This window comes from Centroberyx affinis, unplaced genomic scaffold (genome assembly GCF_046629955.1).
Source record: "Centroberyx affinis isolate AG114_WGS23_722 - 3 ecotype Tasmania unplaced genomic scaffold, CSIRO-AGI_Caff_v1 ptg004764l_1, whole genome shotgun sequence".
Lineage (NCBI taxonomy): Eukaryota > Metazoa > Chordata > Actinopteri > Beryciformes > Berycidae > Centroberyx > Centroberyx affinis.
In genome coordinates this window covers 112,092-128,442 of record NW_027282309.1, presented here as the reverse complement: position 1 = coordinate 128,442, position 16,351 = coordinate 112,092, and the positions used below count along the sequence as shown (strand labels likewise).

The following is a 16,351-nucleotide window of genomic DNA, read 5'->3' as shown; positions in this document are numbered from 1 at the left end:
AGGGAGAGAGACAGGGAGGAGGAGGAGGAGGAGGAGGAGGAGGAGGAGGAGGAGGGGAGGGGGGTTGCTCCATGACTGAATAGCCCAGTGACCAATCAGATCCTAGATGGGCCGGGCTCCACATTTCTCCCAGTGCTACACGGGCCCTCAAAGTTTGTTTATTCGCGGAATGCAGTGTGTGATGAAAACGTGTTAGTAAGTAACCCCCCTTTCTACTAATAATAATCAAATGAAACTGATTGGGACGTTGGATAACACCGTGGACTTTTGGGAACGCGTACCGGTGCCATTTACGCACGGAACACGTTTGCGCGACCTGCGTTTTTGCGCACCGGGAGTCTCGCTTGAGGCTCTCAGAGAGTAGGTGTCGGTGTATAACACAACAAGATCTGAATTACAACGACCTTAATGCAAATCCGGAGGACGGAGTAGACCCGAGTTGTAGAAAGAAGAAACTTGGTTGGTGATCGCGGAGGTTTCAGTTTCGAGCGCCTCATCAGTGCGCATTTGCCGAAAAAAACCCTCTTTGATCGCTGCTCGATCAATATGAAAGATTGAAAGATACTGTTGCAGGCATGGACTCAAGACGCTGACATTCCCCTGTAGTAGTCAAGATAAGCTTTTACTTGGCTACCAGAAGGGGTTAAACTGTATCTAAAGGGAGTTTGGAAAACCCAGCCTTTCTTCCCCACACGGATCAACTCATTGGGTGGGAGCTGAGAGAGAGACAAGAGTCCCCAGCAAATCAGGAGCTAATTGATTAAAGAGACTTCATTTGAATAGGAGGGGGGCTGGCGAGGTGCCAATCGCCTTTCAAAGAAGCCCCCCGTATGATTAATCGCAGAGCATTATTGATAATCATAACGGGGCACATGCGCGGTGGATGGGCTCGATTTTCGTAATTTTTGAGAGGGTTTTGTAGTCATTTTTTTATTCTTTGCCTGCTGATGTGCCAGCCAGCATGTCGCGGAGGAAACAAGCGAAGCCGCAACACTTCCAATCCGACCCTCATCTGCCCTTATCGGAGCACAATGGTGAGTCCAAGTAGCCTACTGCTGTCTTTATCCAAGTCCTATGAATTTCTCACACTTTTTGGGGGGGAGATTTATCATGTTTCCTGGCAAGACTGGTCGCCAAAGTGATTGCTTTGAATCAGACTTTACACTGGCTGTTGTTATTAGTTCTTTGAAAATTCCAGCGTGTTCTTCATGAAAGTCTGTACTTTTCAGAAAACTTCATGTTCAGGATATCGCTCCATCACTCTATTACAGGCCCAAAGAAGAAATTTAAACTAGTTTATATTCTTTCATACTTCAGGTTCCATATTTTTATAATGACATACATTTAAGTATAAGGGAAGTACAAGTTAAAGGTAATAACGCAGCTCTGTGCTGGATTTATCTTCAGGTTTCCGCTGTGTGTGTGTTATAGGAAGTTAATAAGGTTACAAAACGCTCCAGGCTTGACTTCAGATTTAGATCATGTTTTTAAACTAGCTGACAAAGTTTCTTATAATGAATGACCGGCTTAGTTTTCGGCTTTTGTCGATTCTCTGGGCGGCTTTGCTGTGTTCACGGTCGGTGTTGGTGCGTCGAGGCGGACCACCCTGTCGTTCCTGCGGGGTCTCCAACTTTTCATGGGTCCCGGACATAGAAATACCCAGTTTGTGTGTTTCAGTCCTGCGCTGCAATGTCTTACAGCGTATTTTCCTCGATTATGAAAACCAGTTCCAGTTAGTCATTGCCTGATTGCACAGCACACGACCGTCCTTTATTTTTGAAAGTTGGATGAAAGGAGAGAAAAACTGTGTGTTGCCTCTATGGAGCGCAAATAAACACACTGCCTTTCAAGGTCCTGAAAATATCCTATCATCATAACTCGTTATCCATACTTTTATCTCAAACAGCGACCTAGTAAAGTTGACAAAAGTCTTTCTCACTCACTCGCTGCTCTCTCTCTCTCTCACACACACACACACACACACACACACACACTAACACACATCGCACACACTCGAGTCCTGCTTTATTGCAAAATTAACTGTAGGATTCGCAACCAAACCAACATAAAATGTTTAACTGATGAAATAGGCTGGTTTTACTTTAACGTCTTTTGAAAAGTTGAAGCCTAAAGCTGGCCTGAGGGCCTGCTGTGAAATATTTTTTTTATTAGATAATCAACTATGAGATTTTTTTTTACAACTCGCAAACTATATAGCCTCTGTCTTGGCTATGCTGTTGTGTTTAAAATGTGAATTCAGCTCCGACAAAGTGACGTTCAGAGTTGGAAATCCAGAGCTGTGTATCTCTTACAGAGAGATTCAATGGCAAGCAGAAGCCAATCAAATTGCAATTAATTGTGAATTGTTACAATGTTGTCGAAAAGACATTATCTAGAAACAACAACAAAACAACGATATCAAGATAATGTGAACAATACTTTTGTATTGAATTTCGTAACGGCGCAGTTTATATTGTGTTTTAATCAAAATGTAGCAGAAACGTTTTAGTTGACCGACTTTTCCATGGCAGATTCAATGGCAAAAAAAAGAAGTTATTTCTTTTTTTATATTTTCAGTAATAGTAGGCCTGTGTTACACGGCCTATGTAATGCAATCTGATCGAATTTTGCTACGCTGTATTTGTGTATTTTTACCAATTCAGTGCTGTAGAAAAACAGAAATATTTTCACTTAAATAATACATACACAGTAAGTTTTGAAATTATTACCAATGTTGTCTTGACTTGCTGGATAAAGTGTAGGAGCCTTACAGTTAAAATGTTATATTTTCAAGGCTACATTGTTTTTTAAAAACACCTCAAAAACATGTGCAGGTAATTTGAAATAAAGAGTTGTTTCTTTCAGCAGAAGCCTTGCATAAGAGGCATTTGCTGCTCAACTTCATGTGATTTTTGTTCCAACTGCAGGATAAATGCAAAACATAGATCAGTCCTGAATGATACTTTTTAGCTGCATTTTGAATCTAAAATATTAAATCTAATAAACCTGATGTAGAGTTAGTTTTGTCACTGGCCCTGACAGACTGGAGCACACAGAATTCCACAATAATACCCAATACCGTGTCATATGTTAAAATATTTGCAAACGCAGTGTGTGTGTGTGTGTGTGTAATCATAAGCTTAGGTACATGTTGTATTTAGATTTCTGGTAATTAATTGCTGCTTGACTGCTGAGTGAGCGCTGGTAACAAATGTCCTGTCTGTTTTCTTGGGACTTGTCGTGGCCAGAAGTGAAAACGGGAAGGCATGGTATTTCCAGTTGCATGTGAGTGATGCTGAGGGCCGTTGTTACTGGGAGGTCGGTGTGAGAGCCACAGAGGGTGGGATGTTGAGCTGTTTTAACCTTTGCCTGTGTCCCTCTGTGTGGAGGTGATGAGAGTTCAGGGCCCAGTGTGTTCCTCTCTACCTCGCCATTGACCCTGCTGATCGGAGCCGCAGGCGGCCTAGGAAGGCCTTGGCTCTTTATTTAAGTGTGTGTGTGTGTGTGTGTGTGTGTGTGTGTGTGTGTGTATGTGTCTGGGAGCCCTTATCAATGTTGTGGCCGTCCCCTTTCGCCCTATCAGAGTGGCCCCCCTAGAGGGGAGATTGGCAGGGCAGCCCCCTTCGCACGGTTGTATCCCGCAAACAGCAGAGATTCAGTTACTTGTCGTTTTGCCAATGTTTATATAGTGCGAGTCTAGATGTAGCCCGAAGGACTTGCTTGCCTTTTTCCCTCCCCTTAAGCTTTAAGCATGTCACCAGGGCAGAGCTGCTGAGACTCGAGTCTCGTCCTGGACCACGGCAGCTTTAGTGGAACCCCATCTAGTGTTCAGTGGGATGAGTCCTGGTGGAGGGCCGGAGACGAGGTGGGCAGAAACCCTCCTGAAGTTACAAGTGTCAAGAGGCTCGCAGCGGCCCCCTGCAAAAAAATAATGTAGGAACTCTCAAAGCTCTCCGGCAACTTTTCTACTAATCCTGGCTTTCTTGTCTAACATATTCACACTCTGGTCAGTCTCTTCGTGGCTCTGTCCTGTGCTCTTTGTCTCTCCTGACATCCTTTTGCCCTGCGCACTGCTTACATTGTGCTTCTGCTAGAGATCATATGGAAGTTTTACAGACTCCATCTTCATGCCGACTTGACTTTATCTTAATTTAAATTCAGAGTTAATCCGTGCTATTTTGGGAATTAAGCCTAATGCTGGCGTCTGCACTGTTTGCTGTACTTGTCTTTCTCATATGGACAGTGGATTTGTAGACATGTCTTGGTGTAGTTTTGACACTGTATTATTATGTAAAACATAGCTTTTTACTACTGCTTAAAGAGCAAATGCCTAGCTGTGTAAGCATTTAAATCAAAGTTATTGACGAAACACATTCTCAGACGTACATATGTATTGCAGCTGTAAGAGGGTCATTTTCTCTCCAGATATCTTCTCTCACATTCCTAACTCTAGGTACAGTTAGTGAAGAAGACACTGTCCAAAGATCACAGTTGCGAAATAATTTGGTGGGAATGATTTGCTTAAAATGCTTAATTGGTAATGATGATGGGGACAGAGTGGGAATTGGGAAATATCGCTTAGTTAAACGTATTTATGCCTTTTCCTAAATTTAGAAATTGACAAAATATTTTTGGAAAAATGTTAGTTGTTACCGCTTTCTTTTCCAGTAGTAAATACACCAAGCTTGTAATGCTGTTCATATTAGTAGTTTTTAGTCCTGCACATTTTTTTAACATTTAGTATTTAGGAATAATTGTTATAAAGATATGAGTGTAATTGAGCATGTTCAGATTTTTATTATTATTCAAAAAGCACATTATATGAAATATTCTCATTTTTGTTGAGAAACTTATTTTAAATTAAAGAAACGTTCTCTGGCCTTTCCTACACAATGTGTATGATTAAGAACGAAAGGTTGAGAATTAATGTAATCTCACTGTACACTGTATAGCTTCCCAACTAGTATATGCACAGTGTGTTGCATTTTTTCCTGTGTACTGAATATTTCACCTGAGACCATATATACACACACACACACACACAACATCATCTATCTTATCCACATTTGCAGTTTTGAGAAAGTTTGCTCTTTTATAAGTATTTTTTCTTCTCAGTTTCAAGCCTTTTTAAAAAATAATTTTTCAAAGACAAAACTTTGATTTTGTCTTATTTTCATGTCTCCCTTTTTCATCCCACTTAATGCGAGCTGATTCCTTTTTCCTCACACTACCTTATGTACAGTCAGCCTTGCGAACAGACAAGGTGTTTATATAATCTCACACAATAAATCAAACACATTTTTTCATTATTAATGCTTGAGGGTGTGGGGGTGTAAGTGGGCGGGTGGATGGGGGGGATTTAACATGAAAAGTTATCATTAAAGTTGAGTCTTCCCCGTTTGCATGGTTTGGTGGTGTGAGGGCCAGGGTTTACTGTCATGGCAACTTTGCGTTATCTGATGTCTCCGAGCAGAGAAACATTGAGGGAGATAATCCCTGAATTAAACAGGATCTGCTTTGAGTCGACTGAGATGAGCAGGGCCAGGCTGTGCCGACGATCCCCGCCGCTCCCATGCTGCGCGAACAATGGGAAGGCATCCTGTCTCTCTGTGGGGCAGGGCTGCACTCCTCTGGGTTTCATTTGCAAATGAATTCTTGGCCCTGATGAAAATGTTGAGGGGCCAGAGCCACAATGAAAGGGATTCATAGAGAAATGCAATTTGTAAATCAACTTGTATGTTAAACAGCGAGATTTTAGTGTGACAAAGAGGGAAAAGAATAAGGAAGGTCTGGAGCACAGCAGTGGCTCAGGGGGCAGGGGTGTTGTCTTGCCTTTTCTCTCCCCTCACTCTTCCTGTTTATTAAAATGGAAAATCCAAAAACCTGTTTCTATGCACATTTGAAAGGCAATAATTAGTTTGGTATTTTCTTTTCACTGACAAAAGTACTGGCTGTGCCCGTATTGCTTGCTCTGTAAGCTGGTGTATCCAGTTTCTCAGTTTTGGCAAGTTTGTGATGCATGCATGCTGATGTGCCGCCCCACTCTTTAGTTTTAACCCACTCATTTATTTAAATGGATTATATATTTTATTTAATCTCTTTATTACTTGTAAGAATATTATTGATTGGAGCCATTTCTATGATTGATGTTTTTTTTTTTTTTTATCAAAGTTTAACAATTATGTAATAGAAGCAATGGCGACTTTTGATACAACTAAAATTAAAACACAGTTTTAAAGATAATTATTTTTCATATATTTAATCATGACTGATAATTTCCTATTGCATTGGTATTAATAGCGTTTTGTTGTGTTTTTTTTTTTTTTTATTCTGCTTTGCTTGTTGTGTCTAAGTGGGTGCACATAACAATGTGGATGCCACAGGCTCTGTTGTTCATGTCTCACTGTGATTGCAGCCTGAGTGGATACAAATTAGTTTAGTGACATAGATAACCTGTCCAAGATGCCTATAGTTGGCTGAAAATGAGCAAAGTTGACAGCAAATTGAAAGTCTAATAAGTCCTTCAAATGCTTGATTTGCGCCGAGTGGACAAGTAGACTTTGAAGAGCATGGAATATAGGAAATCAATGCCTTTCTATGAAATTTCATTAAGACCCAATGTCCTCACTTCACACTATTCTATATTTTGATGGATTATCTGAAGAAAATGATTACCTTTGGTTGGGCTGATGAAACCCAGATGTACATCTTCAAAGATCACTTTTAAGCAATATTTGAGTAGTGCCATTGATTTTGTTTCCTCTCTTATCGTGTTTCAGAGGCCACTGCATTGAATAAGGCTTTTTCTCATTTCTGTGGCTTATTGTTGCTTTTCGATCGTTGTTTTTGTGAACACATCAAGGGGATAAGTGTAAAACTGATTAACTTAAGATTAACAACAATGGAATTTGAGGAGATAAAGCTGCTTCTTCAGCTGCAAAACATTTCTAATCACTAATCCTCTGTTTCCCCTCTTTGTTTTTCAGGGGACACAGAACCTTGCTCAGAGGACCCCCCCTGCAAGGATTCAGATGCCCACGTCTGCAGCAGATGTTGCGCTGAGTTCTTTGAACTATCAGATCTTGAAGAACACCAGAAGAATTGCACTAAGAATCAGTTAGTTCTGATAGTGAATGAAAATCCTGCCTCCCCCACCGGAACCTTCTCGCCTGGTTCCCCTCCCCATAATCCTGACGACCAGATGAATGACACGGTTAATAACACTGATCAAGCAGAGTGCAGTGACCTTTTGGAGCCTAACGCTCTTGAAAAAGAAGAATCCATGGACGTGGATGTTTCCGGAATCAGCAGTGGTCATGAAGAGGAAGGCAGTCACACGGAGAGCGGGAGCCCCATCAACACAGGCAGCAGCCACGGTGGCAGGGGCAGCTCTGGCCCTGCAGTGGGTACTTCAGCTATCTCTGCCCCTCTACCTCAGCTCGGCAACCTGACCGAACTGGGGAACTTCTCCATGATCAACAGCAATGTTATCATTGAAAATCTACAGAGCACCAAAGTGGCAGTGGCCCAGTTCTCCCAAGAGGCCCGTTCCTCTGGGGGGCCCAGGGTGGCAGTGCCAGCCCTGATGGAACAGCTCCTTGCCCTACAACAGCAACAGATCCACCAGCTGCAACTTATTGAGCAGATCCGGCATCAGATACTGCTACTGGCCTCCCAGTCCCCAGAAATGCAGGTGCCCCCAAGTTCTGCTCCAGGCACAATGGGGCCTGCTGCCAGCCCACTGACCACACTCAGCTCCCATCTCTCCCAACAGCTGGCTGCAGCCGCAGGCCTAGCACAGAGCCTGGCTAGTCAATCAGCCAGTATCAGCAGCCTGAAGCAGCTGGCTGCAGCGGCACAGCTACCTCAGCCCAACCCCAGCAGCAGTGAGACATCTCAGAGCATTAGCACACTGGGGCCGTCAACAATCAATGCCCAGTCCTCTGACAAGAGGCCGAGTCATATGAGCAGCCTCCACTCTCAGCTCAGCAACTCATCACTAGCAAAGTCATCCACGCCAGCATTTGGGATAGGTAGCTTGTTAAACTCTGCAGTGAATCCACTTCTACCTCAGCCCCCACCTGGCAACCCTATGTTCTCCAGCTCTCTGCCCAGTGTTGGCACCACCGTAGAGGACCTCAACTCATTAGCAGCTCTGGCCCAGCAGAGAAAAGGCAAGCCACCAAACGTCACTTCATTTGAACACAAGAGCAGCTCAGATGATGCTTTCTTCAAGCATAAGTGCAGGTTTTGTGCCAAGGTGTTTGGGAGTGACAGTGCCTTGCAGATCCACCTGCGCTCTCATACTGGTGAGAGACCGTACAAGTGTAACATCTGTGGGAACCGCTTCTCCACCCGTGGTAACCTGAAGGTTCATTTCCAGCGTCATAAAGAAAAATATCCACACATCCAGATGAACCCCTACCCTGTTCCTGAGCATTTAGACAATATACCAACAAGCACCGGCATTCCATATGGCATGTCAATGCCCCCTGAGAAGCCTGTCACCAGCTGGCTGGACAGCAAACCGGTCTTGTCCACTCTGACCTCCTCAGTAGGCATGCTGCTGCCACCAACCATGCCCAGCCTGCCACATTTCATCAAAAAAGAGGATCATTCAATAGCCATAACCAGCCCTTCTGTTAATGCTAGGAGTGACTCAGGTGCCGCTGAGCCATCAGCTAAAAGTAATGATAGAGTGTCTGAAGAGGGTGAAGGTGCAACCCTGCCTACCTCAAATGGGAAAACTGAAGAGGGCAGCCACTCCTCGAGCTTCATGACAAATGTGAGCTCTGCCTCTGAGAGCACTGCCGAGTACACAACATCTAACAGCCCGCCCATGATGACCAACCCTCTCATGCCCCTCATGTCTGAGCAGTTCAAGGCTAAGTTCCCTTTTGGAGGCATTCTGGATCCTCTCCAGGGGTCAGAGACCTCCAAGCTACAGCAGCTCGTGGAGAACATTGACAGGAAGGTGGCGGACCCAAACGAGTGTGTCATCTGCCACCGGGTGCTCAGCTGCCAGAGTGCTCTGAAAATGCATTATCGCACTCACACTGGGGAGAGGCCATTTAAGTGTAAAGTCTGTGGCAGGGCGTTTACCACCAAGGGAAATCTAAAGACCCACTACAGTGTCCACAGGGCCATGCCTCCTCTAAGAGTCCAGCACTCCTGCCCTATCTGTCAGAAGAAGTTCACTAATGCTGTGGTTCTGCAACAGCATATTCGCATGCACATGGGTGGGCAGATCCCCAACACCCCACTGCCAGACAGTTACCCAGAGTCCATGGGCTCTGACACAGGCTCATTTGAGGAGAGAAACTTTGATGACCTGGACAACTTCTCTGATGACAACATGGAAGGCATGGAGGAGGGCCCGGACAGCAGCGTCCCAGACACACCCAGGTCAGCTGATGCCTCCCATGACAGTCTGTGTAACTCCCCAACTCCCCTCGATGTGGCATACCAGGATGGGCAAGAGAAAAATGGCCAACAGCATGTCCAAAATAATATGCCAGAGGAGCTACATGCTAGCCGAATGAAAGCTGCAGCAAATGGCTCAATGGAGGGGGATTGCCTCACCAATGACTCTTCATCTCTGGGAGGGGACATTGAAAGCCAAAGCGCCGGGAGTCCAGCTGTGTCAGAATCTACCTCCTCCATGCAGGCGCCATCCCCCACTAGCATGCAGCCACAACAGCGTAAATCCCCCAGCCTGGAAGAAAGGCACCAGAGGGCCTTATCCCTGGAGCACATTAGTGCAAGCCTCATGCACTCTCACCCCTCCAGCATAGGAGCCCTAGACCTGACATCTGTCAACCCCTCTAAAGAACCCCTGGGCATGATCTTCCCCTTCCGTGAGCGTAGCACCATCAAGAACACAGCCTGTGACATCTGCGGGAAGACTTTTGCTTGTCAGAGTGCCTTGGACATTCACTACCGAAGCCATACCAAAGAACGACCATTCATTTGCACGGCCTGCAACCGGGGTTTCTCCACCAAGGGCAACCTCAAGCAGCACATGCTTACCCATCAGATGAGAGACCTGCCCTCACAGCTCTTCGAGCCCTCAAACACCAGCCTGTCCTCCAGTCCCACTCCCTCCCTCCTCTCTGTAGGCTCTCTCATCAAACCTGAGGCCAACGGCTTCTTCCATAGCCTCCACTCAGAGAACAAGGACATGCCCCCTGGCTTGGTCACGTCCTCTGCCTCCACCTCTCCAGTGCTTTCGGCTGCTCCGCCACGCAGGACACCCAAACAGCACTTCTGCAACACCTGCGGGAAGACTTTCTCCTCTTCCAGCGCTCTGCAGATCCATGAGAGAACCCATACTGGGGAGAAGCCCTTTGCCTGCACTATCTGCGGTCGGGCCTTCACCACCAAAGGAAACCTCAAGGTAAGTTTAGAAACATCCAGAAAACTGTGGGTCTGCATATCTGTATTTAAAAGTTTGTGCGTGAGAATGTTTTTGAAAACAAGTCTCGGAACTGCTGTTAAGTTAAATTTGGTGTGTCAGTGCACTAAGAGGTGGTAATGTTGTATAATTGATGAAATGAACAGCTTGCTGAGAAAAGCATACCTTAGTGGAAAGGCTGAATCACCCCATTAATATGATTATTGGGTAGAAACTCGAGAATGTGATCAGCAGAGCACAGCTGGGAATGGTTCAGTTAACAGAATTAACGACAGTTACCAGAGGCAACCATCCTGAGCTGGGTCTGTCTGTAGTTTTCCATACCTGATTCTGTGAAAACTGTCTGGTCACCTTTGATCATTTATGTGGACTTTATATAACGAAGTTACTCAGATGGGTCAAGGAATTCTAATGCATATACATTGTTTAGGGAAGTGTTGGTATATGTTGATTTTTATTTTTCAAAAGTAGCAGTGAAAAAAAAAGTATATTAACTTTTTTTTTCTCTGCTACTTTTTTTTGCTATAGGTTATTCACAAGCTTGTTGAAAATATAATTATTTGAATGCATCATCTTGTCAAACTATAAAGGAGAAAAAATGGTTGTCCTTGTTATGGAAATGGTCTGGCAGAGGTGAAATGTCAGATGCAATACTGGCCTGAGCAATGAAACTGGACAGTGCAATCTTAACCCAAGCCCTGTGGTCCCCTCATGAGACAAGCAAACTAAGGTTTAGATTAAACACTGTGTATCAGTCTTGCCAAAATAAGATGTTTACACATGCTGGTACCTCTCACAGCACAGGCAACTAACTAGTCTGCTGCACCCAGGGTGTGAAGCTATTTTAATTCTAAGTCACGCATTATTTTATTTTTTTCCATTGCATCATCTCATGTGCAGCACTCGTGGCCAAGTTTGTAAACATCACTAATTTTCAACCCTCTCGTTGCTCTGTCTCTCTCCCTCCCTCCCGCCCTCCCTCTCTTTCTCTGTCTCTCTCTTTCTCTCTCTCTCTCTCTCCTCTCTCGCTCCGTCTCCGTATAGGTTCACATGGGCACACACATGTGGAACAGCGCTCCTGCCAGACGTGGCCGCCGGCTCTCTGTGGATGGGCCAATGGCCTTCCTGGGCACCAACCCTGTCAAGTTCCCTGAGATCTTCCAGAAGGACATGGCATCGCGGGCGAGCAACGGGGACCCGGCCAGTTTCTGGAATCAGTACGCTGCAGCCTTCTCCAACGGCCTGGCCATGAAGACAAATGAAATCTCTGTCATCCAGAATGGAGGCATCCCACCCATGTCAGGCGGTGTGGGGAATGGGGGTAGCTCTCCCATTGGTGGCCTCACCGGCAGCCTAGACAAGCTGCACAGTACAGAACCCAATGCTGCGCTGGCTGGTCTGGAGAAAATGGCCAACACGGAGAACGGGACCCACTTCCGGTTCACACGCTTCATGGAGGACAATAAAGAAATCGCCACCAACTAGAGTGTTTGTCCTCAGTTGTACACAGACACGTGAAGATGCCTAAAGGCATACTGTACACAAATACAGACACACAGACAAGAGAAAGAGAACAAGACAAGGACTAAAAGAACTGAACTGCTTTGGCTTGCCATTGAAACTTTACGAACACGAGTGTGAAGACAAGTTGCTTTTTTTGTACAATGTACATGTTATAGTTTTAAGGAGCTTATTTATTAGTGATTATAACCTTGCTTGGAACCAAGTGGAAGCATTAACAGTTAGGTTTTTTGTTTTGTTTTAAAGCCAGAATGGGTATGTATGAGTGCTTAAAAATGTGCTTTTGAAACTTAGCATATCTGGGTAGATAACCTTACCTTGGCATTAAGTTATTTTCTGTCTGTAGTAACTATAACAAAACTGTTGATGTTCATGTGATGCATTAGCCCTGTAATAAGCAAACAGACTGGCTGTAAATAATGTACACTGATCTTCTCTAGATGGTCTAACATCTGTGTATTCACCCCCACCCCCCTGCCCTCCATGAAAAAAAAAAACAATGAAACTTCAGGCAAGGGACTATATGGTAGTTCCTTTCTTTCCAACTGCTATTTACCTTTGTTTTATTTAAGGAAGAAAAAACATTGAAGTTCACTGCATTTCATGGGTTTCTTTAGTGTTTAACCTGTTTTGTTGTTACCGTTTCTGTGTATTGTAATTTTTACTTTTCGTTTACTTCCATAGCTTTTCTTTTTTTTTTTTTTTTTCTCAGTCTCTTTTTTTGTTGCTTGTATTTTGGTGTGAAGTTGAAAGCAAGACAGTTGCTAAGAGGGGAACATTCGGACTGGCCCACTTCCTGGTTTTTGGAAATGAGACAGCCAATCAAATGGGCAGGATTCTCCTTTAGTTCCCCAGCTGGATTTCCACGTTGCTGCTATGTCCGAGCATCCTCATTGACATCAAGTGCAAAAGTTATGTGTTGAAGCTTCTGTAAATACGTTCAGATGTGGAAATACAAACTCCCTCGCAACAAAATGTACATAGCTCACACAAGACAAAGTCCATCATGGCCAGGGGACAAAATGATAGTGTTTTTATAAATATAAATATATATTAGGTTTGACAACCTTCGGACTGTTACATGCACTTTCTTGGAAAGTTGGAAGATCTTTATGGGTCCAGTTTCTCTACACTTTAATACCTACTAACAACTACGATACTGTAATTCTTTACTCTAATAATCAAATACATCAGTTTTCCAAAAGAAACATTGTGTGTCTGTGTGCTTTTATTCCCTTCTTGTTTTATTATGTCATTGAAAACATCCTACTGACAATTAATTTCACATTTCAAGCATTTGAATTTATTTGAAAGAGAAGCGCTCCATGTTTTGTGCGCCAGCAATAAAAATAAAATCACATTTTCCCTTGGCATTATTTGTGCAGCTCAACGCCGTTTAGCGGCCAGCGCAAATCTGACTCTTTCCAATCAATTTGTATGCTTTGTCAAACAGAAGGAAGTAGGCCTAGATGCAATCATCGACAGTGTGAGCCTCCCCGGTCATTCATTTCAAATTATCGCACAGCACAGTTCACATTTTTAACTTCATCATTTCTGTTGTTGTCAGTCCTTTGAATCGCTAATTAAACAATCGACCGCTGCTGGATCCTCTTGTCTTTCAGTGGGTTGATGTGATGGATTGAGAGGAGCTTCTCACACTGGAGAGGGGGGGAAGGTTTCTCCCGGTGTCCGTCAGTGATACTCGTTTTTCCGACTTGCAATAAAAATCTTAGCGGGGGGAGAAAAAAACAGTAAGGGTAAGGCCTTCCTGCTCGCATTGTGCTGAGACAAAATAGTGAACAGCCTCAAAGCGGGTACGATGTAGTCAGCAACATTAATAAGGTGTTTTGGCTGCAAACGGCATTTTCTGAATCCTTTACAAGATTTTCCTTTTCCTTCTTAGAAAATTCATCTTTCAGTGGGAAATGCGGCGATCTAATTTATAGCCTCGGCCACAAAGCCAAGAAAAAAAAAAGAAGTCAAAACGATCTCACGGACATCCGCATGAGGCCTTTGACGGCACTGAAGGCATTTGCTTTCTTTCTTTTTTATTCAAAGTGATATTTTTTCCCTTTTGTATTTCAACAGCTGCATTTAATTTAACACATCGTTGCACATCCTGCAGTACAGGATCTGTTAATTTCTGCCCCGCATCCTCGGCTCTTTCCCCTCCTCTTCACAAAACTAAATTCCCCAATATTTACGTTTTATATTTCAAGACGTCGAGGCTAAATGATCCTTGCCCACAGTGCCTGTTTTCTTTTTAACAGTCACATCTGTTCCCCTGAGCTTTGTTTGTGCAGCACCTCGGCTTCCTGAGAGATTCTTTCACGAGACAGAAAGGAAAATAAAAGGGGAGATCGCCTGCATTCTTACTTTTCTCCTAATTAAAGGAATCAACTTCGTTAATATTTACAACTGGGTTAACGGCCCATAACATAATTTACGCTGAAAGTATAGAATGTTTCGATTATTATCATCATTATTATAATAATAATAATTATAATTATTATTATTATTATGATTCATATTATTATTAATATTTTATAATGTCCTTTCCCCAAATACATTGGGCCTATTTGACTTTATAAATAATTTATTATTAATAATCTATTATTTAATTCAGACTCACATTTAGAAACATGAGCAAGAGTATTTAATTTCTAGTTCACATTAGTAGGCCTAATGATTAAAGATTGGAAAGGAAAATGTAAAAAAATGAATAATATTTGGAATTGCTTGAAAAAAAAAAAATACAATTTACTAATTACTAATTACAATTACTAATGATTAGTTTTGCAGGAATAACTCAAGCCTGAAGTGCATTAACTGAATGTAAAATGCAGAAAAATATAAGAAATGATGGCTCAGATAAAAGCATGATGGGCCATTTCTCTGTATGATCATAGGTGGGAGACCCAGAGAAATATCAGGAGTGAACACGTGCTTTTCCACTGAGCTGCAAACCCCTGTGTGAGCAGCCCCACTGCTAAGTATGGACCGGCTCCTCTCCCTGCCCCATTTTGCCTAAAGTATATCGATTGAGCTGTGGAGTATTACAGAAACACTTGAATCTCAGGTGGCAGGAATGTGTACAATTGATCTCTTCCACTGTGGCTCCCAGCAGTGGCTTTTTGCTCCACAACACAGTGCGCCACAGGAAGAGCCGGGCGAACACACTGAAACACAATCGCTGCAGAGTAAGAGGGGCTGTCCCAGTCTGCCCAGCTCACTGTCACACTTTACTGTGCAGGAGAGCAGAGCTATGAGTGTCATCCAGCGCTGTGCAGCTATACACTACCATGCATATTGACAATGTGCTTTCAGTGAATTTGCAGCTTGGATATAAACACACTGTAGGGCAGATTGTGAGCTTGGAATTATATGGTTCTATCTGACTTTTTTTCAATCAAAATTGAGTTAACCACATATTCCTTCTTCCATCTTTGAATGTTTCTTCATGCTGGTGTGTCAAAACTTTGATGCTCAATATCTCAGAACTGATAGAATTTTATAATTCAAGCTCACAAGACATATACAGTATATCTATATGCACACTCCTACACATTTTGATACATTTATTTTTGACGCTCATCCTCACATGTATTTATTTTGGTGTAGCGTAATGTTAGTTATTTTCTCTCTCAGCTGAGCTAAATGGCTTGATGGCCGGAGAGGATGGGACCCATCAGCGAAGGAACATTACTTTCTCTTCAGCTGGAAGCCACTCCTATCCACTTACTGTACTCTTGAAGGTTCATTAAAGGGTTGGCCTGCAGTACGGGCTGTATGCACAGCTGCCACACAGCAAAAGTCACATAATTGCATTTGTTTCCAACGCAAGTCAACTTGTTTCAAGAATCCTCTTGAATCAAATGTCATTTTTCTGGTGCTAGCAGAGTGAGCTGCCTTATTCTGTTTCAAGATACTGACACTTGTAAAAATAAAACCCAGAAGGAAGTGAAACTGCATTTGAAACAACAGGAATTATCTCACCCTATTGGCATTTTCCACCTTTCTTTGAGGAAAAATATAATTTTAAGACTATAATATGAGACTAAATGACTTAAGATGGACATTTTTTGCAGTGCATGTTGTCATCCATCCATAGGGGTTTCGAGGAAGAACTGCGGGCAAAAACTTGATTCATTTAGAAAAAGAAAAAAAAAGAAAAAAATTAAAATAAACTCAGAATTACCTTTTTCATCTCTTTCACTTTTTAAAGAGCAGGAAATTAGAGCAGTACCTGTCAGATATACAGTGTCACTTGATTACTGATGATCAGCTGAACAAGAATGTTTCAGATATTGTATTGCTTTCAAGTAATAATTTTGGGATACAATCAAAGTGTGTGTTTGTGTGTGTGTGTTTGGCCAGTCCAAACTCTCTGTCAAAATCGGCACTAAATATACCAGC

General features: G+C 43.1%; 1 protein-coding gene across 1 annotated transcript; it reads left to right on the top strand.

The window, feature by feature from the left end:
• The first annotated feature begins 961 nt into the window (after window positions 1-961).
• Window positions 962-13,093, top strand: sall1a (spalt-like transcription factor 1a). Its single transcript, XM_071545069.1, has 3 exons — window positions 962-1,034; window positions 6,987-10,396; window positions 11,459-13,093. Exons 1-3 carry the CDS (start codon window positions 962-964, stop codon window positions 11,897-11,899), a joined length of 3,924 nt encoding a protein of 1,307 aa, XP_071401170.1. The 3' UTR covers window positions 11,900-13,093.
• Window positions 13,094-16,351: the final 3,258 nt, after the last annotated feature.

Excerpts from the sequence above, each read along its gene's own strand:
- sall1a (XM_071545069.1), top strand. The coding sequence starts at position 962 with ATGTCGCGGAGGAAACAAGCGAAGCCGCAACACTTCCAATCCGACCCT. Across the intron at positions 1,035-6,986 it reads GCCCTTATCGGAGCACAATG|GGGACACAGAACCTTGCTCA; the intron begins GTGAGTCCAAGT and ends TTTGTTTTTCAG. Across the intron at positions 10,397-11,458 it reads CCACCAAAGGAAACCTCAAG|GTTCACATGGGCACACACAT; the intron begins GTAAGTTTAGAA and ends GTCTCCGTATAG.